General features: G+C 39.6%; 1 protein-coding gene across 2 annotated transcripts in view; it reads right to left on the minus strand.

Annotated features, from left to right (window-relative positions):
- Nucleotides 1-542: 542 nt before the first annotated feature.
- DPP4 (dipeptidyl peptidase 4) overlaps nt 543-21,283 on the minus strand; it is an 80,391-nt gene continuing 59,650 nt past the window's right edge. For both annotated transcript variants that reach the window (XM_069733045.1, XM_069733046.1), the window contains exons 14-27: nt 18,304-18,405; nt 16,698-16,765; nt 15,067-15,114; nt 14,369-14,490; nt 10,564-10,611; nt 10,226-10,324; nt 8,563-8,632; nt 7,843-8,037; nt 6,888-6,942; nt 5,148-5,247; nt 4,462-4,526; nt 3,082-3,154; nt 2,511-2,584; nt 543-1,099 (exon numbers count right to left, since the gene is read on the minus strand). In XM_069733045.1, coding sequence (XP_069589146.1) covers nt 1,001-1,099; nt 2,511-2,584; nt 3,082-3,154; nt 4,462-4,526; nt 5,148-5,247; nt 6,888-6,942; nt 7,843-8,037; nt 8,563-8,632; nt 10,226-10,324; nt 10,564-10,611; nt 14,369-14,490; nt 15,067-15,114; nt 16,698-16,765; nt 18,304-18,405 — 1,218 coding nt within the window. In that variant the 3' untranslated portion in view covers nt 543-1,000. The remainder of the gene's footprint in view (nt 1,100-2,510; nt 2,585-3,081; nt 3,155-4,461; nt 4,527-5,147; nt 5,248-6,887; nt 6,943-7,842; nt 8,038-8,562; nt 8,633-10,225; nt 10,325-10,563; nt 10,612-14,368; nt 14,491-15,066; nt 15,115-16,697; nt 16,766-18,303; nt 18,406-21,283) is intronic.

Genomic DNA, 21,283 nt, shown 5'->3' on the forward strand with positions numbered 1-21,283 from the left:
ATGCAGTGGCCACTGCAGCGGAAATTCATGGCTTCTACTTGCAGAATCTACTGATCGCCTCGGAATTAAAGGAGCAAAACCCGTGCCGATTGGCTGATTAACTGAACACGTTCCATTTAAAAAAAAAGTTGTCCTAATTAAACAACAAATTATAAACTTTACATTAAATTGATGAATTAAGTTCCCGTTGACTAAATCATCCACATTCCTATAAATATTATCGTACAAAATGACTCCGATGACTTCTCCAACCGAATATCCAAAAAATGTATTCATACAAAATATTTGGCTTTTCTCCATAATCTCTTCAGTTCAGAGAGGAAGGTAAAATAGTAAAATACTGAAAAATAAGAGCAGTTACTGCCAGACGTACAGCAACCGGATTTGCGAGGCGTTCAACTTGGCAAGTAGTATAGTATTGTTTTAGGTTTGCAAATTGTAAAGTAATGGGTTAACCTTCTTTTTAAACTCTGTGCCCAGAACCCGTTTTAATTTTCTTTGAATCTAAGACGAGCGCAATAGGTTTACTAATTAAGGCGATATTATTGAGTACATTCTGATTTAATTAGACACCAGTTAAAAATTCATAAACATGAGGAACAATTCCAAGTGTTCGAGAATTCCCTGAAGATCACATCTCTCGCAGTATAAAGGAACATGTCTATTAATGCGGCCGATTCCTCCTATCATTTGGGGAGTTTACATCAACATATAAATAGTTTATTCTCCTAATTATTCATCCGCTATAAATTAGGCAATAGCATCTCATTTCTATAAAAAAAAAAATACATATATGCTAACCGGGAGTGTATGTCCAAACGATTCGGTGTTTTATTCATTAATACAGTAGTTGCAAAAAGTTGTGTTCTTGGCTTCGGTGCTTTGGTATTTGGTTCTGAGTATATGGAACTTTGGTTATTTATGATCATTTAGAAAAAAAAAGTGTCTTTTTGTTCATCACAGTGTAAAGGTCGATGTCCCATTTTGGTTTTATCCATTGTCACTGTAGATTGAAGCATTGCTTCAGATAATGGCTCATATGGGTGTAGATGTGTCTGCTGGCCAACCCTCCGATTCCGTGGTCTTTGTCAGTGTACCACTAAAAGGAAAAAAAAATGTACAATTGTAAAAGGTCATTTAAATAGGGCGAACACTGATCACATCAGTAGCTGTCCTCGGTAGAAGGTATGAGAGATAGATAATAGAGAGTAAGAAATCTCCAGCAAAGGAAATCTGTCAGTAAGATCAACCCCACACAGATTTTTGAAATATAAATCCATCGACACCTTTATATCTTTTATCTGTTGCTGCACACTCGAATAATCAGCTTTTTTTAATTCCTATGCATATAAGGCATTAAGTGCTCTGGTGTAACAAAGCATTTCCCCAAATTTTGCATTCTGAGGTGGTTTTCCCCACAGCATCAGCCTCCTTAGATTGACTAATAGCTCACTGATTTCCTTGCCTGGTGCTATAGACTTCACACAGACAGGGAAGCGTCGATGAAGATAAAGAGTCTGGTGCTGTTTGGGGATACAACCTCGGAAGGCATTGGCTTGATAAGAGATCTGTGGTCAGCGCTCATAGCAAGTGAGCATTTCTGTTACATACCGGCAATCTGATCATCGCCTATATGTAGCAGAGCCAATCGGACAACTGCTTCTAATCTCCCATTGAGACTATTGAAGCATGCAAAGATTAAATAAAAGTTTATAAAAATATTTAAAAACAAAAAATATATAAAAGTTCAAATCACTCCCCATTCGTCCTATTCAAAATAAAACAATAACAAAAAAAAAGAAATATACACATATTTGGTATCGCTGCATTCAGAATTGCCTGATATATCAACATAAAAAAGAATTAACCCGATTGTTAAATGGTGTAATGAGGAAAAAAAGTAAAAACGCCAGAATTACTTTTTTTTTGGTGGCTGCAACATTGCATTAAAATGCAATAACGGGCGATCAAAAGATCATATACACACCAAAATGGAGTCAATAAAAACATCAGCTCAGTGCGTAAAAAATAAGCCCTCACCCGACCTGAGATCCCGAAAAATGAAGACGCTACCTGTATTGGAAAATGGAGCAATTTTTTTTTCTTTTTCAACAAACTTTGGAATTTCTTTTCACCACTTAAATAAAAAGAACCTAGACATGTTTGGTGTCTATGAACTCGTAATGACCTGGAAAATCAGAATGGCAGGTCAGTCTTAGCATTTAGTGAACATGGTAAAAAAGAAAAAAAAAACAACTGTGGGATTGCACTTTTTTTGCAATTTCACCGCACTTGGATTTTTTTTCCCCGTTTTCCAGTACACAATATGTTAAAACCAATGGTGTCTTTCAAAAGTTCAACTTGTCCTAGAAAAAAACGAGCCCTTACATGGCCATTTTGACAAAGAAATAAAAAAGTTATGGACTCTGGGAATCTGGGAAGAAGCAGAGCAAAAAATGAAAATGCAAAAACAAACATACCTCTGGTGGTTAAGGGGTTAAAAGACTTACCATAGTCTCAAAGTCCACTCCAGCATCAACAAGAGCTTTGGAAATCTGAGCTGCTTGTTGGAAATGAACATTGTCTAAGAAAAGAAATAAAAGATAAAAGCAAATGATTTTTTTTGCTAGTTTTATAAACTAAAACCACCCTAATGGATCACAATTTTTTTTAGAAGACCCCTCCTGTGATCTAGGCCAGATTTTTCTGTGATGGATTTTCAGTTCCTATCTTAGAGTTATTAGAGAGGACCATCCCTCCAGAAGACCACATTGCATTTTTTGGGTGGTCACCATCATCTCAAAGAGGTTTCGTTGTACATTGACGACTTATGACAAATCTCTGCCAGGAGCAAAAGTGGTTAATAACGAACATGTGTTATCTTCATGGAAGATCCAGACTTTGATTTCCAGGAAATAATTACGTTGCTAATAATTTACATTAGCAGACAATTAGCGATAACATAAAGAATTCTGTCTTGGTCATCAGGATATAACATTTGGCCATCAAGTTTTTGTTTTGTCGGTTTTGATGCTAGAAATCTGTCACGGGGAGTAGTAGGACTAATTAGAGGAGGCTCACCATCTGCTGTGCCGTGGATTAGAAGGTATCCCACATCCTTAAACTTCGCTGCTCTAGACATGACCGTTGAACTCTGCAAAACAAAAAAAAAACAATAGTTGACTCATAGTTTGATTTTAGCTATGATATCACTTAATTAAAGGGTCTCTTTCCTGATACTTGCACAGATTGAAGACTCTGCATTTGGCATAAATATTCTTTTGATAGCCCTAATTACTTATTCATTAGCACTTTTTTTGTATTTTTAAAGAGAACCTGTCACGTCATTTTTAGCTATTCAACTGGCCCCAGTGCGCATGCGCCGAAGCCGCTGTGAGTCACTGGCCACATTACGTGTGAGCGTGCACGCTATATGCGCCACCGTGTCCCCTCCATTCTGCGCTCCAGAGCAAGCAAGGGAAGCGGACGGCAGAAATGCAAGGTCATCTTAAAGGAAATCGGTCACCACCCAAAACACTATTTACCTGCAGATAAATAGTGTTTAAATTATGTCTGGCTGCTTTATTGGAGCAGCAGCTACAGGGAGAAAAAGATGTTTCATCCTCCCTGCAGCTGCTCGCTTCCAGTCATCGAGGCAGTGCAGTAGGCTGTAACAGTCACTGCTCATTATACTATGAGCGCATTGTAATCACTCCTACGCACATAGATTAATAGACAGTTCTGGAGTGTATGTGTATGCAGAGCATGCTGTTCATCAATGTGTCATGAAGTGATAACACTGACTGCAACCGCTGCCTGCACTGCCCCAATGACTGGAAGCAAGTGGCTGCCGGGAGAATATGACCTCATTTTTTCTTTTTTCCCTGTAGCTGCTGCTCCAGTAAGGCAGTTTCCCATGATCACAGTCTTTGGTCTAGGTCAGTGCTCTCTGGCTGTGGACAGAAGCTGCATGCATTTCCTCACTCTCCAGGATCACAGGCTCGGCATATGAGTAGCCAGGATGGCAAGACATCACCTGTGTGCTGCACAAATGGCATCAATCCAGGCTAGCAAATTGATTGCTGCGTCGGGGAACCATGAAGCTCAGGAAATTCTCACAATTCTGGTCCTCAGCCAGAGATCATCGACCTGGACCATGGACCCGGGTTAGGTCAAGCGATCCGCTCCTCTTCATATTTAAGTATTACATACATGGTTATCATGAAAGCATTTAGGGTCAATGACCAAAAATGTGCTACCACCACTTCACAAGATGTTTGGAGTTTTCCACCATGAATGATGCCTTCAAAGAAACCTTTCCATGCTAGAGATATGATGCCCTTTGTCGTTCCTCAATTGTTGCAGATGATGAAATAATTCATTGCCGATTTAAAAAATCAGATTAATAAAATGGTGGCTATTTATATCTGAAATTCCTCTTCTGTGTTCTGTTTCTCCTACCTCGTAATTTTCAAGATTGTCTTCTGGTGTTGGAAGGCTCATGTACCTCTCTGTATAAATAGTGTCTACAATGGAAAGATTTCAAAATACAAATCTTTATTAAATATTCTTTAAATATTCAAACATGTACTGACAATGTCACGCAAATGCAACTTTATATATCAGATTATAGTGTTTTTTTCTGCTTAAATGCATGTATTTGAGGCTAAAAATAATTTCTGCTGTTGGGTTTCATTAAAGATTTTGCACCATTTGGCTTTTACAAGCTTTTTTTTTCTCTGCAAATTCAACTTTGCTGCTTTCTGGGGTCATAAATCAGCTGAGAAGAGCTCTGAGAAAATAGATAAGAGAGTTACAAACTCTCCGTGAGACCATTATAGCAGTTGACTGAGGAATTCTCAGTTAACACATTCTGCAGTCAGAAATGACTAGTGTAACACAGAGGCCATAGAAGGCAAACGGTGCAAAGTTATTATTGCAACCCAATTACAAAAATTATTTACAGGCCCAAATACATGCATTTAAGTAAAAAAAAAAAATTGTCATCAAAGGTAAACAATCCCTTTAAGTGTTAACTTTTGATTAGCTAGTAAAATAGATTGCTAGATAAATATACTAAATAATTAAAAAAAATGAAAGAATTTATCTTACAATAAGATTGTATTTAGCAAGAATTAGTAACGTACCATAATAAAGCCAGCTGGATACAGGGGCTACTGCAATTCCACACTTGAACTCGCCACTTCCACTGCCAAGTACCATTGATGTTACATAACCACCATAAGACTGTAAAAATACAAGATTTTATGAAATCTATTCCGACTGGTTGCGAACCAACGTACAACATTGCCCCATGAGACTTAAATATGTAAAGCAGCTGCCCTCTAAATAAAAGTACAAAGTATGTTAAAAAATTAGTCTTTTTTCATACGAACTAATTTTCAGCAAAATGCATTTAAAGTATTTTAACTATATGCATATCAGTGTTCCTTCTACATATAAAAAAAATGGTTACAACTAAAGAGGAGCAGATCAGGAAAGGAAAATTTTGAATTTGCCTGTTCACACATATTTTCCCAGGAAATTTGATATGTGGAGAAGTTATTCTCTGAGAATTTAATGTCCTTTATTATGCTCTTAGGTCTCTCTCTCTCGAACCCATTACATAATAAACGTAATATGCAAAAAATAGAGAAAATCCTTATGTTCACCTCTCCAGCCCCTTCGCTCTTCATTGTCACCTGCCCGGTCCTCTTCGCATCTTCAGATTGCTGCAGCTCGCATTGGTCTGATGAGGCCTGGAAGAGATCTGCGCAAGCATGTGCCATGATTTCAAGTGCGCATGCGCAGAAGTCTCATAGGCCTTATCAATCCTGGAAGCCCCGACACAGTGTGTAAGCTCCAGGTCATTCAACGCGAGTGTTGGTGATCTGCAGATGTGAAGAGGACCGGTGATGTGAGAACCGGGAAGGTGGGGTGAGGAGATGAGCAGTAAGGTTTTTTTTTTTACATTTTGATGGCCCTTTACGTCTCATAAAAATAGCGGCCGATGGCCATAATTTTTGCTCAATCTGTACATAAGCAAATTCCAAAAAAATCTGCATTTTGCCTTCGAAATCAATTCCAATATTATTAAATTATTTCACGACAATATTTATTAAACTTATGGTTATTCGAGCCTGATCCCATAAAAATACCGGGGCCCGGTGGTTTTAGACTTATTACGGGCTCTAAAACACCTCAATTTTCCATGTGTACCATTTTATTTAATATCCCTTTTGAAATTAATAAAGATGAGCAAATTAATCAAAAACATTTTCAAAGTTTAACAAATTTTGTGGATTTAGGCAAATCCAAATATTGGGTAAATCAATTCATGCAAATCTAGCGAAATGTCTGATCGCCATTTTGCAAGATTTTGAGGGCTGTGAATTAGTTAACAAAGTAATGAACTATTATATTCACCTCCCCTCAAGCCCCCTACATGCCGATCCTGCCACCACTACCTTCCCAGTCCTCCCATCGGCTCCTCTTACTCATTCTTCTCCCTCCTGGTTTTCCGGTGGGTGCCACCACTGCAGACTTGGTCTCATACTGTCGCGTGAGGTGACACGCACATTAATAACCTATTCGGCAATGGAGCTGTAAGAGTCTGAGGGGAAAGAGGAGCCAATTAGACGATCGGATGGGGAGCAGGAAGTAGTGGTGTTTCCTGGTCAGGTATGTGTGGTGTGGAGGAGAGAGGAATATAAAAGTTTATTATTTTGTTTTAACCCTTTCTAGCAGATTCAATTTGCTCCAAATTTATTTTTGCTAAATGATTTTCCTCCCTGAGTTGAGCAAATCTGTCCAAATAACATTTTGGATGATTTGCTCATCTCTCGAATCTAACATCTATACTTTTAAAATGGTATTTCAAAACTTACCCATCCCCAAATAGCTACTCTTTTTTCATCAACGAATCCCAGAGATTTGAAATACCTAAATGAGAAAGCAAACACCACAATTTAAGTAAAAGGGCAAAGAACAATCCAAAGTGATGATAATAATATGCACTTGTCAGAAAGGAAAACACACTGTAAAAACTGTTCAGGGCCAGATAAAGGTCATTGGACGACCCTAAACAGACTATCTGATGGGGCACGTCCCTTCCCAGTAACAGTGGATTAAAACATGAGGCCAACTTCAAGGACTTTGAGTGTTAATATCACTTTTCCCGTGCCACTGGAGCTTCAGACGTCACATCCAAAGCACCTGACCGTGATGAGTTGTAAGTTTTCTTCTCATTAGCAGCTCAGATTTTCTGTGCACCAGATAATTTGGGTGTACATTCTTGAGCATTTAGCAAATCGTGTGCAAAATGCATGAACTACGTGCGCCATTTTTAAGAATATTGCCGTAAAAAATGGCAACAAATGCCACAAGACAAAAAAAGAAAAGTGACTCAAAAGCATAAATGATGAATCGGGCGTTAAATATTTATATTGTCAGACAGAACTAAAAACTTTTCAAACTTTTCAAATCTCTATGTGGAAAATGCTGGAGGAAACTCTGAAGATGGAGGTAAAGGGGTTATCTACTAATAGGAAACTTCTCAAGCTGAATGTTTACCCCTGTTAAAATATAAAAGTTTATACTCATCTCCTGTGCCGGTGCTGTTTTGGCAGTGTCGGCACTCGCGTTCCCGGGTCTCACATGAGATTCTTGTGACACGTGATCCCCGCACCCAATCAATGCTGGAATCAATGTCCCTTCCATCGGACATATAAGTAACAAAGAGGAAGTGAGAGCTACGTTGGCCATTCACTTCCTGTTAAGCACTTAGACAACTCCTTTAAGCCAATGTTTTCTCTTTAACACTATAAGAATATATAATCTCACCTGGCAGCTGAAATCTGATCTGCTACTTCTACCGTTCCAAGGCTTCGATACACCTGATGAAGAATCTGGTCACCCTGATATCCACTCCCTCGGCCATCAAAGCTGGCTACAATAATCTTCTCAGTACTGGCAAGGTAGGTGGCCCAATTAAGTCTAAAATATTGATCAACCTTTTGACTGCAAGGACCCCCGTATCTGCAGAGAAAAACACTATTAGAAGAATGACATTCTAACAAAACCACCTACAGACTGCAATACAACAGTCTGGGTGGTCACAATACAACCACTGGGTGGCTATAAATGGATACATATGGCATAAACACCTCCCAACAGAGTATCACAAAGTCATGTTTTTTTTTTGTTTTTCAAAACTGGTCGTTTTGCACCACTTATCTTTGAATATCTCGGGTGATAAGAGAAAAGGTAAGGAAAGGCACATCTATGAGTGCAAATTGCTTTTCTAAGAAGGCAGAAATTCTTGATGCTCTTCCCGCAACTGCTGGGAACACCTCCAATCCCGAGAATGGGGGTCTGGTATACAACTCTATTCTTTTTGGTCCAAGCGTGGCTCCCTCCGCCCCAACAGTCTCATGGATGATAAATGCATCAGTGGAATACATGCACAAGAACTGCTCTATTCCAATGGGGCATTTCAAAGTCCCATTTTTGGGATCGCTGGAACTCCCTTTGATAGGCAACGCAGTAAGACAGACTACTTACACATCTATCAGTAGAGGGTATTTCTTTGATTTATCGAAGTGAGGAGGCAAAGTCAACTGATACCACAAATCTAAAAGAAGAAAATGATACAGTTTGTGTATGAATGTAGAGCTAGAAGGCACTGCCACGTATAGACTGGATACAGTAGATAGTACTGACTTCCCGTCTTTAGATTGACCTCCTATATCATTCTTGGTCACACACAATACAACATGAATAAGATTTCTAGCAACGCTCAGAGAAAAAGGCATCTGTCCCCACAGTACCATCTTTATGGTTTTACCAAGTGCAAGAGTGGATCATATGTCTGAGAAAAAGCTGCCTCATTACGCAGTACGGGAAAAGTGGCTCTTAAAGAAAATTACTTTAATTGCTCCACAAATGGATCAACAACCGTGGAATGTCTAGTTCTGGATTTATTCTCTCTGTGAGTAGAATGCCATCAATGCTACATGAACTTGCAAACTTTTTTTTAATGTTATGGCTTCTGTGCAGTGGAGTTGATTGGCAGGGTAGGAGGTTTTCATCCAGAAACCCAATAGACGAACTACGGGGTGGGATCACTGGGCTTATTCTTGATAGTAAACATAGCAGTAGAGCAAATGAGCAGTATCAAAGAAGGAAAGGTATCCAGCAACAGATCCATAGGTGAACAATTATTTAAAAACAAAAATCTTTAATGTAAAACATCGATAAAATGATGGAATAAAACCATTAGTTTAGAAAAAAGGCAAAAGGCAAGTAACCTGGGAGACTCATGGCCTTACATGTTTCAAACCGACTGTTTTTAAATAATTATTCACCGATGGATCTGTTGCTTGATAACTTGATGCAGCAGCAGTTTAGTATTGGGGTATCAGCAGGATGAGGAGTTTGGGCAGGTTGGGAATAGATGTGCTAAAAATGTGACAAGTCAATAGTATCTTTGTTGTAATATCTGCAGATGAGTCCTGGCTGGAGAAGTTGTCATGTCGGTCTGGGCAAGAAGGAAAAGATGGGAAAAGTGAACGATTCCATCAGAAAGAACGTCCTCTGTAAGTCACCATCTGTAACTGTGCTGTGATCTATTACATGTTTTGCAGGACTGGTATCTACCACTGACCATATGGCGGTAATATCAGTGTTGGTCTATCTATAGAGATTATTTTCAGTAACAGCACGGTCATCTGCTGAGGTTCTCCTATAGCCACCATTAGGGTCTGCCACCGAAGACATAAACATAGGTACCTGGAGAGAGGCCCACTTAGATGTGTTTAACCCCCTTCCCCTGTGCTGAATCCCTAGCTAGGCCTCTGCTTTCTGATCAAAAACTGTGACTCAAACTGAGATCAAAGCCCACTAATCATAAAGTAATGTTATATCCAAGCCACATGCCGTAACATAACATGATGGGGAAGCTTTTAAAATGAGTTATACAGTATTAGAAAAACAAGGTTGTGTTCTTACAAAAACAGCGCCCCACCTGTACTCAGTTTATGTGGAGTATTGCAGCTTAATTCTATTTTCATTACTGGAGCTATGCGACAATATCAGCCACAACCCCTGAACTAGTTGGGCGATTTTTTTTTTTTTAAAGAAAGCAAACTCGTTATTATAATCATCTACGACCCATTTTAAGCCTGAGATAAAATACTTTGAATGGGACAAAAATGCAGAAACTTACTAAATCCATGCATTGTTGTAAAATTTCTTTCCTTTGTAGGTAGCTGAATATTGTCAAGCAGGGCTCCTAATTCATCATTGCTCTCCAAAATTTTTATTTCTGAAAGAAACATTAAGAATATTTAATAAAGATGGTTATGGGTAATTGTGATAATAATAAGAAGTATTACATTTTTAGTTATTTTATTATTTGTTGCATACAGCAATGGAAGAGCGTAAGATTGAGAAAAGAACATTTGCTCCTTGGCCTGAAAATCGAACCTACCGATCTGTAGGCTGTAATGTCTCTTACATATGGATAGTTTATTATGAATTATAGAGAAAAGTATCGTATCTTACGTTTATCATCGCCGCTGCTGTGGAGTGTATAGTAAGGGATTCCTGGACCTATTCAATAGAGACATAAAATACAATAGATAAGCAAGTCTAAAAAGTTCTAAATTGTACGGAGATTTGGAAGATTTATTCTATCAGATTGATCCCACTGTATTGTTCTAATACCCAGAATTAACAATTTTATATAGAAAGTGGTGTAACTTAAAGCTTGTGGGTCCCAACAATGCAAAATCTCCAATAGGATCCCCAACTTTAATAGTCTTCTCATATTATCGAACTTTTAAGCCTAAATAAGGGTCCATGTGTGACTGCAGCCCCTGCACCCACTATAGTTACATCTCTATAAACTTAAGTGCTATAGATAATGCAATAAAAGATGTTTCTGAAATTTTAGACTGATGACCTATTCATAGAATAGGCTTATTGCCAGCACCCCCCTGATGCTGATTTAGTGTGCCAAGCCGCAGGTCAGTATAGTCAAGAAGCCCAGGGTCAGAAGCAAGGAGGGTATGTCATAAACACCATCTATTGAAACCGGACGAGGCGTGGATTAGGGAGATAATGCAGAGGGGATTAAACACACTGAGGGGTGGACCCGTGACCTTTAGCTAATTTAAGTGGCTAACTCAATCAGCTGATTAGTGGGTGTGTCCAAAGTCAGATAACTCTGCTGACCTATGTAAAAGAAAATGAGCAACACACATCTCAATGGTAACTGAGAGGTGCCAGCGACCCAACAACCGAAATATACAAAAATGAAAAAATGTAGCCTTTTTTTTCATTTTTAAGCTATCTTATATATAGATCATCAATGTCATAAATACACATCTATAACATATTATGAAGAAGATCAGATATTGTATAATGCATCATTTTTGGAGATGTGAAAATTGCACAAACTGCATCAAATTTTATCAAATGGCTCATATAGAATGACAAATTTGATGCAACCTGTTTGACACTGTGAACAGTTTCCTCTTCCCCCAAAATTGTGCATTTCACAACTGCTTTTGTTGTAATTTTGCTAGTTTTAGGTGATAAATAAAAAACATAAAAACCCAATAAAAAATATTCTTTTTTTAAATTTATTTCTGTTTTGGAAGGAGGAATGGACAAAGAAACTGAAATCTAATGTTTGTTTAAAGTCACGTTTGTAGCATTTTTAGGGTCTGTGGCTCGAGGTAAAACATTTAGTTTGTTTTGGTTGTTTGAATCCAAAGGCTTCTTTATGGAACATGGAGCAATACCAGGAAAACTACTTATACAAAATGCAACAACAAGATCTCACATATAGGTATATGTGAGGAAAAGTAGAGATCCCAAAATGTTAATAATAACAATATTTATTAGTAAGTTGTAAAAACACATACATATAAGCAAAAAAGCAAAAAATACCGTAGGGGACACCTCAAAACACCAGAACACATAAATGCTTCTATACAGGTAAGCTATATCTATAAGCACCCTAGGTAGTACATAAATAATCAAGGGATGCCATATATATTGAATTAATATCTAGTAGTCAAGCCTAAACGCAATAACAACAACATGTAGCAGATGTCCAGTAGAGAGCGCCCAAAATAACTGGAGACTATTTATACCATTGAACTTCTATTAATCAAATTACAACATCACAGAGCACAGTGGCTCCTGGGTTATATACCCCGGAAAGAAGCAGGAGGCGAAACGCGCGTCGGGGTGAGGGCACACCACGAGCACCAGCACTTGCACCAGGTAATTATCTTTCACCACGCTAGGCTTTGGAATGGGTGCCGTATTGTTGGTTTAAAGATAAGATGTATGTCACAGGTAGATGGTCCAACATATTTGGAGATTTTATACTGCTGTGAGATGGAAGCTGCAAAAGTCTATGTATTCACACTCATCTGTGCTCTGTTTCAATCACTTTGTAATCACACACTGCTCTGCAGTGAGACCAGTGAGCAGAGCAGACTGTCTGTCGTCGCATGTCTCACACAGAGAAACCCTGCTCTAAACTATTGTGGAGGGGTGTGTCATTTTTATACTCTGTTTCTGCCTGCTTATGATTGGTTATTCTCATGCAGAGGCAGAAGTAAATGCTCCCAGAGAAGAGTCTTTGGTAATGCCCCCTTGGACTTAACATAAATTAGAACGTAAAGTTTACATGCTAATATCTCTGAAATACAGAGGAGAAAATAAAAACTACATTTTATTCAGCTTCAATTATTCCATGATGGGGTCAGTTTAACATACTGAAACTGGTGAAAGGTCCTCTATCACACTTTGATACAAAAAAAATTCAAATAGATGACCCCACGTGTAATAAAAAAATGACTAAATCATATAATATAAATTTCTTACTATCGACTCTGCAAAAACTCTTACTGTTTCTTTTAGGCTACTTTCACACATCAGGTTTTTTGCATCAGGCACAAACCAGCAAATTTTCAAAAAAAGGATCCTTTTTTTCCACCGGATCGATTTTTTTCCCATAGAGTTGCATTAGTGCTGGAATTTGCCTGATGTCCCAAGGTTTGATCTGTTTTTTGCCGGATCCGTCCAAAATTTCTTTTCCGGCGGACTGAGAACTGAACCGGCCAAAAACGATTCAAACACAAGAGGAAATTGCTGAATCCAGCCACCGGATCCAGTTTTTGGTCAAAAATAATGCATTTTCCATTCTGGAAAGTCTCTCTCTCTCTCTCCTTTCCCCGGAACAGGAAGTCCATCTCTGGGTTAATTCAAATTAAAAAAAAAATGGATCCATCAAGAAAACGGATCCATTGCATCAGGTTTTCCACTATTTGCAACGGATCTGTTTCTTCAACAATTAGCCGGATCCTGCCTTACGGCGAAAACCTGATGTGTGAAAGTAGCCTTATTCATTCTTGTCTGGACTATTGTAACTCTCTACTAATCGGCCTCCCTCTTACCAAACTCTCCCCGCTCCAATCTGTCCTGAATGCTGCTGCCAGGATCATATTCCTCACCAACCGTTACACCGATGCCTCTACCTTGTGCCAGTCATTACACTGGTTACCCATCCACTCCAGAATCCAGTACAAAACTACTACCCTCATCCACAAAGCACTGCATGGCTCAACACCACCCTACATCTCCTCTCTGGTCTCAGTCTACCACCCTACCCGTGCCCTCCGTTCTGCTAATGACCTGAGGTTAACATCCTCAATAATCAGAACCTCCCACTCCCGTCTCCAAGACTTTTCTTGTGCTGCACCAATTCTTTGGAATGAACTACCCAGGTTAATACAATTAATCCCCAATCCACCCAGTTTTAAGCGTGCCCTAAAAACACATTTGCTCAGATTGGCCTACCGCCTCAACGCATTAACCTAACTATCCCTCTGTGGCATATTCAAAAAACTTAAGCCATAGTCAAGTTCCTCGCATCATGTTCTCATTCACTTTATGCAGTTATTAGCTCTCTGTGTCTGTACTGTTACATTTTCAGGCTGTTAACTGGTTCGTGCAGCTTTACATGAACACCCGATCCTTACACTATGGCCGGTCCGAACAACGAAAGCAATTGTTACCATCCACCTCTCGTGTCTCCCCTTTTCCTCATAGTTTGTAAGCTTGCGAGCAGCAGGGCCCTCATTCCTCTTGGTATCTGTTTTGATCTGTGTTTTTTGTTATGCTGTAATGTCTATTGTCTGTACAAGTTCCCTCTATAATGTAAAGTGCTGCGGAATATGTTGGCGCTATATAAATACAATTATTATTAAAAATAAATTAACTTATACAGAATAACAATGTTTTTTTGAAGAAGCTAAAAACTGAATGAAGGTAGGTATACAGAACTCACCACTGCAAGTTAGTGAGTAATATGTTCCGTTTTTGCTAAAATATGCAGAATACTGTTGGCATCTGTCAGGAAGCAGTTTACAGGTCACACATTCTGAGGTATAGGGGTGAACCAACTTCAACCTGTTAAAAAGAAGATTTATTGTTGTAAAGGCCCCTCAGTGCATAACCGTTTAGATTATATGGACAGAGGTTGAAATAATCAGGCGCATTCAGAATTTAATTGTCCTTTTTTATATTATCTTTCTCCATTCCTTGCCAAAAAAACATATCAACAAAACACCTTTATACATTTTTTTATTCCTCCACTGCCCAAAAAAATGTAATAATTAAAAAAATAAATACAAATGAAGAAACCATCCAGAAAGTCATAATTAAAAAAATCTTAACACTTCGTATGTACATTTCCAATTCAATTCTGTGTCTCCATAGTTACAGACTACAAACAGAGCCTGTGTAGTCTGATCTTGCAGTCATAAGTTTTTTTTATCTGCCTCCTACTTCTTACTAATCTGCCTAACTTCTACCAGCAAGACGTAGAGGACAAATTTAAGACAGTAAAACTGAAGAATCATAATACAGAGGTTTTGTAGTCTGTATTCATGGAGACACATAGATCTGCATACGACCGGTATACATGAAAGTGTAGGATATTTTTCATTGGAGCAATAAGATGTTACATTAAGTAAAACATTTTACCTGTAGAGGTGTCTTTTTGACGGAGCTTCTTCATTACTTATATAGTATCTAAAATGAGAAACACATTATTAATCTCCTCTAAAAAAAAGCCTTATTGCTGTAAAATAGAGTCACTAGTAAATACAAGTCATTGAAAAACTTCTATACAGGGCCTGGAAAGCAGGATTTCGCACTAAGCTTTCTTGTAACATAGAAAAGAAGTAAGGAATGAAGTAGCACAGGGAGGTGCAGAAGATAACAAACTCGACTATGGTAAGGTAGACATGCGACAACAGCAAGTATACAAATTATCATGCTAACAGGGGTTTTCCACTACTGGATAACCCCTGCTTAATCAATTCAGGACCCCAAGATAAAACAGCTTGGATATTCACGCCCTATAGTTGCGTCGTTCCAGAGATGTCAATGCCACTGTTGCAAGAGAATGAAGTAGCGTCCAAACGCGCGTCGGGGTTCTGAAGTGGTGGCTGGGGTGGTGACACAGTCTATTATTATTTTTCTGAGTATGTCTGATTATTATATATCTTTATTTTCTCACTACTGATTTTATTTTTTGTGTATTAGATTGCACCAAATCTCTATAGATCTAACCCGCACACAATTGCATTGTTATTAACATTGTATGTGTGTATATATATATATATATATATATATATATATACACTGCTAAAAAAAATAAAGGGGACACTTAAACAACAGAATATAACTCCAAGTAAATCAAACTTCTGTGAAATCAAACTGTCCACTTAGGAAGCAACACTGATTGACAATCAATTTCACATGCTGTTGTGCAAATGGAATAGACAACAGATGGAAATTATTGGCAATTATCCAGACACCCTCAATAAAGGAGTGGTTCAGCAGGTGGGGAGCACAGACCACATCTCAGTACCAATGCTTTCTGGCTGATGTTTTGGTCACTTTTGAATGTTGGTTGTGCTTTCACACTTGTGGTAGCATGAGACGGACTCTACAACCCACACAAGTGGCTCAGGTGCAGCTCATCCAGGATGGCACATCAATGCAAGCTGTGGCAAGAAGGTTTGCTGTGTCTGTCAGCGTAGTGTCCAGAGGCTGGAGGCGCTACCAGGAGACAGGCCAGAATCATTCGATATATTATGTTGCTAAAGACTGCTGTTTGGCTGTAGTCATCAATTTAGGGATGACTTCCACTCTGATAAAATGGTAAAGGCTGCAACCATTCAGAGGCAGTTCATTGGCTGCAGTCCACACGTCACACAACAATGTCACCCCCACAGCGGCACTGCTGCAGAAGGTGAGTATACACTATTTTTATTTTAATTGTGTCGTGAATTGATTAAGCAAGGATTGTCCGGTAGTGTAAAACCCCATTAACTTCAAAGACCAAGGGAGGTGGGCACATCATGAGAGCTTTAAATGGCAGAAACTTCCAACAGTGCCGTTACCTTGCCATCCTCTCGAGTGGGAAATGTGCCTGCTAATATAGGAATATAGAGAAAACAGTAGGGGTAGGGTGATTGACCTATCAACTGGGTAAAATTGGTTCTGATTTTATTTTTCATTAAGGAATAAAAATGCTAAATATATTTTTTGTCCAACTCATGCAATGCATTTAACACCAATTTACCAACTCCTTGTCCAGTACTCACAAATCATTGTTGACTATCTTATAAATGCTGGTAACTTCATATTTTCCATTTGTTACTTCCACTTGTCTCTAAAAAATGAAAAAAACAAAAAAAAACATTAACAAAAAAACAACAACAAAAACATTAGTTACCATCACATAAATCTGCAAATGAGTTATACATGGTTGTAATATAAAATATCTATATTGTAGTACGAATGTACTGTTCGTTGACCCCTCTATAAGTGCAGCAGGGTGTATGCACTTTATGGCAGCTGTAATGAATGAAGGACCCTCCCCCGCGGAGCTAGGTGCCCCCTGAGGCCAAAGCTGATACCTCTTTTAGCCCTGAGCAGCTCCCTGGCCCTACAGTGACAGGCTAGCGGTGACATGACTAGCATGTTAATGGCTCAATAGTTGTTAGGAAGGAGGCACTGTTTGGTGGCTCAAGTAAAATGGAATTAGCCAGTCCCTTTGTGTGTTGAGTGGTGACATGGATAGGCTTGCATGGTACCAACTCATAAAGGGAGGACAGTAGGAGAGACACTATTAAAGTATGAGATGGCACCATTTTAGGCCATTACAGGTGCACTTGGAGGAACAATGTAGCGCACTTTCACCATGTATGATAGAGGAGTGCAGGAAAGAGAAGTCACAGCAAAGGTGGGCAGTGTCTGGTGGCTCGGGTGAAAGCATGTGCAGGTGGGAGAGGGAGGCTTCCCACCTGCTACCTAAGAATGCTGCCCAAAAAGGAAAAGGCACTCTGTTTCCTCTCTTTTGTGACAGATCCTCACCTCTGGCAGCTAATCTTCATTCTTTACACTTCACTCTCAGTAAAACGCTTACATGATCTCCTCTGTGGTGCCAAAAATCATTCTCAGGCAGTACCTTCATTCTGCTGGGCTGAAGCATTTTACATGTTCTTATGTATCGCTTTCTTTAACCTCAGGAAACTGTCTTAACTGGGATATGACAGCAACATCAACCCTCTCCCCTTGAACCAGATGAAATATGAATCCATCTATACCTTTACATCTTCTATCTGTTGCTGCATTCCTGAGCCATCTTAATTCATATGCAAATAGAGTATTACGTGCTTTGGGTGTGATAGGGCACTTAGAAGGCCCTGCCATCTGAGCTTGTTTCCCCCCAAAATACAAGTCTGTTTAGCTGAAATGATAGCAAAATATGAAACGAGAAATTCAGGAAGTAATGCCCAGATCAATTAATTCCTCATTTGCATATTGATTATAATGCAGCAACAGATAGAAGTTAAAAAAGTGTCAATGAATTTACATATGAAAGACTTCTTTTTTTGTGATTCTTTTTTTTTTTTTTTTTGGTGGGGAGTGGGTTGAACTTACTAACAGGTTCCCTTTACCAGAAAGTGCAACTTTTTCCCACTTGCTAGCTAATACGCAGTCTTTCCTGCTCATCTGCTCAGATTATTTCTTTTTCTTGTCTCCACGTGTCTTGGTGGTGGGAAAGTGGTGTCTTTTATACTCTCTGTACAGGCAACCAGGGGGTTTCTCCACCTCGCCAGAGTGAAAGCTAACCCAAAGGATCCCACAGTCTTGGTCAGTTCTGCATGTAAAGTATTTCCATTAAAACTGAACCCTATTACTTACCCCTGCACCAAGATAATGAAATATATGTTTGTATCCATTTCCATTGCTGATGATCTTATAAAATCTATTTGCTGAAGTGAAGTAAGGTTCACTAGGCCCAAACTAGAAAGACAAAAAAAAAGAAAAATTGGAATCGGAGGTCATTTTAAAACAAAAAAATATACCGTAAATTTCCCTTCATGTTTCCAATACCCCAACATTTTACTGGCAAAGCATCCAAACCATTGTTCAAGTGATTAAATTATTAGGAAAGATTATTAAAAAAATAAATTGCTCTCCCCCAAAATAATGTATTTGTTATAATTTATATGCACCCCAAATTGGTTCTATTAAAAATAGTTGTAAAGTAAAAAGAATAAGTGTTGGCTCCTGGCTTGTTACACCATAAAACAATTGCTTTGTGTTTTAAAAAAAAATGAGTAGAACATGAAAAAATAATAAAAAACTATTCAAATTGGGTATTACTGTAATTGTACAGAACCATAGAATAAAGGTAATTTCCCACTATCCAGAAAGTGTTAAAGGGGTATTACAGCCTTAGCAAGTTATCATTAGAACCCAGGATTCCAAGTTACATGGCCGCTATCCTGATACTCTGTGAGATACCTGTCTTAGGGGATGTGCACATTACGTCTTTTTCAGATGGATTCTACCGTGGAAAAGTCGACTTGCTGTTCATATGTTCAAGATTTCGAAAGGCTTTTAACTGTTTCAGGCTTCTAAAAATGCCAGGCAGTTAAAACGAGTGACCCGTCCATTTTTCTGGCATTTTCTGCTTGGAAGGCACTCTGTACTTTACAATACAGGTCAATAGAAAAACTCCAAAAAAAACCCTGGAAGAAGATCAAACGTCTTTGGGAGCATTTTGCCATCTTTTTTGCTTAAAATAATAAACCTCTAACAGTCTTTTTCATATTCAATGGAGTGAAAGAAATGACCAGAAAATAACAGTACAAAAGACTTCACAAGAAACCATGAGAAAATCCTCCAAAAAATGCCAGCAGCCAACACTGTCAGAAAAATGCCCAGGAAACGACTGAAAAAAGGATTCAAATGATTCTCTCTCTCTCTGTCTCTGCCGCTCTCACTCTCCCTCTGCCTCGCTCTCTGCCTCTTCCTCTGCCTCTCCATCTGCCTCTCTCTCTCCTTCCCTCTGCCTCTCACTTTCCCTATCCCTTTCTCTCTCTCTTTCCCTCTGCCTCTCCCTCTGCATCTCCCTCTGCCTCTCTCTCACTCTCCCTGGCCTCTGCTTCTCTCTCTCCCTCTGCCTCTCTCACTCACTCACTCACTCACTCACTCACTCATCCTCTACCTCTGCCTCTCCCTTTCTCTCTCCCTTTCTCTCTCCCTTTCTTTCTCCCTCTGCCTCTCCTTCTGCCTCTATCTCTCTCTCTCTCTCACTCTCCCTCGGCCTCTCCCTGTCCCTCTGCCTTTCTCTCACTCTCCCTCTGCCTCACTCACTCACTCACTCACTCACTCACCCTCTACCTCTGCCTCTCCCTTTCTCCCTTTCTCTCTCCCTCTGCCTCACTCACTCACTCACTCACTCACCCTCTACCTCTGCCTCTCCCTTTCGCTCTCCCTTTCTCTCTCCCTCTGCCTCTCCTTCTGCCTCTATCTCTCTCACTCTCCCTCGGCCTCTCCCTGTCCCTCTGCCTTTCTCTCACTCTCTCTGCCTCTGTCACTCACTCACTCACTCACTGACTCACTCACCCTCTACCTCTGCCTCTCCCTTTCTCCCTTTCTCTCTCCCTCTGCCTCTCCTTCTGCCTCTATCTCTCTCTCACTCTCCCTCGGCCTCTCCCTGTCCCTCTGCCTTTCTCTCACTCTCCCTCTGCCTCTCTCACTCACTCAGTCACTCACTCACTCACCCTCTACCTCTGCCTCTCCCTTTCTCTCTCCCTCTGCCTCTCCTTCTGCCTCTATCTCACTCTCCCTCGGCCTCTCCCTGTCCCTCTGCCTTTCTCTCACTCTCCCTCTGCCTCTCTCACTCACTCACCCTCTACCTCTGCCTCTCCCTTTCTCCCTTTCTCTCTCCCTCTGCCTCTCCTTCTGCCTCTATCTCTCTCTCACTCTCCCTCGGCCTCTTCCTGTCCCTCTACCTTTCTCTCTGTCTCTACCTCTGCTTCTCTCTCACACTCTCCCTCTATCTCTCTCTCTCCCTCTCCCTCTGCTTCTCTCTTTCCATCTCCATCTGCCTCTCTCTCTGCCTCTGCAGCTTCCCGAAGAGTCCTCTGTTGAAAAACTCATTGAGTTCGCCTATGTTTTTTCAGGAGTTTTTACAGCAGAAACTCTCCAAGGCTATGTGCACATGGAGACAATTTGCTGAATTTTCACAGGAGAAACTCCAATTTTGTTTTTTTAGTTTTTTAAGATTTGGAGGATAATTTGGCGAGCTATATCTCAGTTTCTGCTCCAAAAACACTGCGTGCACACAGCCTGACTCTCCAATCATAACTTATGTTTTTTGATCTCTTCTGGGTGTTTGGAAAGTTTAGAAAGTTCCAACTCTAAAAACTATTGTAAAAAATTAGTGTGAACTCACCCCATTCACACATTCGGTATTTGGTCAGTATTGTACATCAGTATTTGTAAGCCAAAACCAGGAGTGGGTGATAAATCCAGAAGTGATGCATATGTTTCTATTATACTTTTCCTCTGATTGTTCCTCTCCTGGTTTTGGCTACAAATACTGATGTAAAATACTGATCACATACTGCTAGTGTGAACGTGGAGAGATTATCTGCTCTTCCACAGTCTCCAGCCATGGTCTATACCTCCTGACACCACGCATGCTCACGTTTGCGGCTCATGCAGCAGGTAACCCTCTCTATTTGCAATCTTGGACAGGTTTTTACAGACAGTACCAGGAGAAACCTTTGATGGGTTTTTTTTTAAGCTACATCGACAGAAAAATAAAAACTTGACTGCAAGAATTCACCTACAAAAAGAATGTAAAAATAGTCCGTCCCCAGAAGCA

Source organism: Ranitomeya imitator, chromosome 7, assembly GCF_032444005.1.
Source record: "Ranitomeya imitator isolate aRanImi1 chromosome 7, aRanImi1.pri, whole genome shotgun sequence".
Taxonomy (NCBI): Eukaryota; Metazoa; Chordata; class Amphibia; order Anura; family Dendrobatidae; genus Ranitomeya; species Ranitomeya imitator.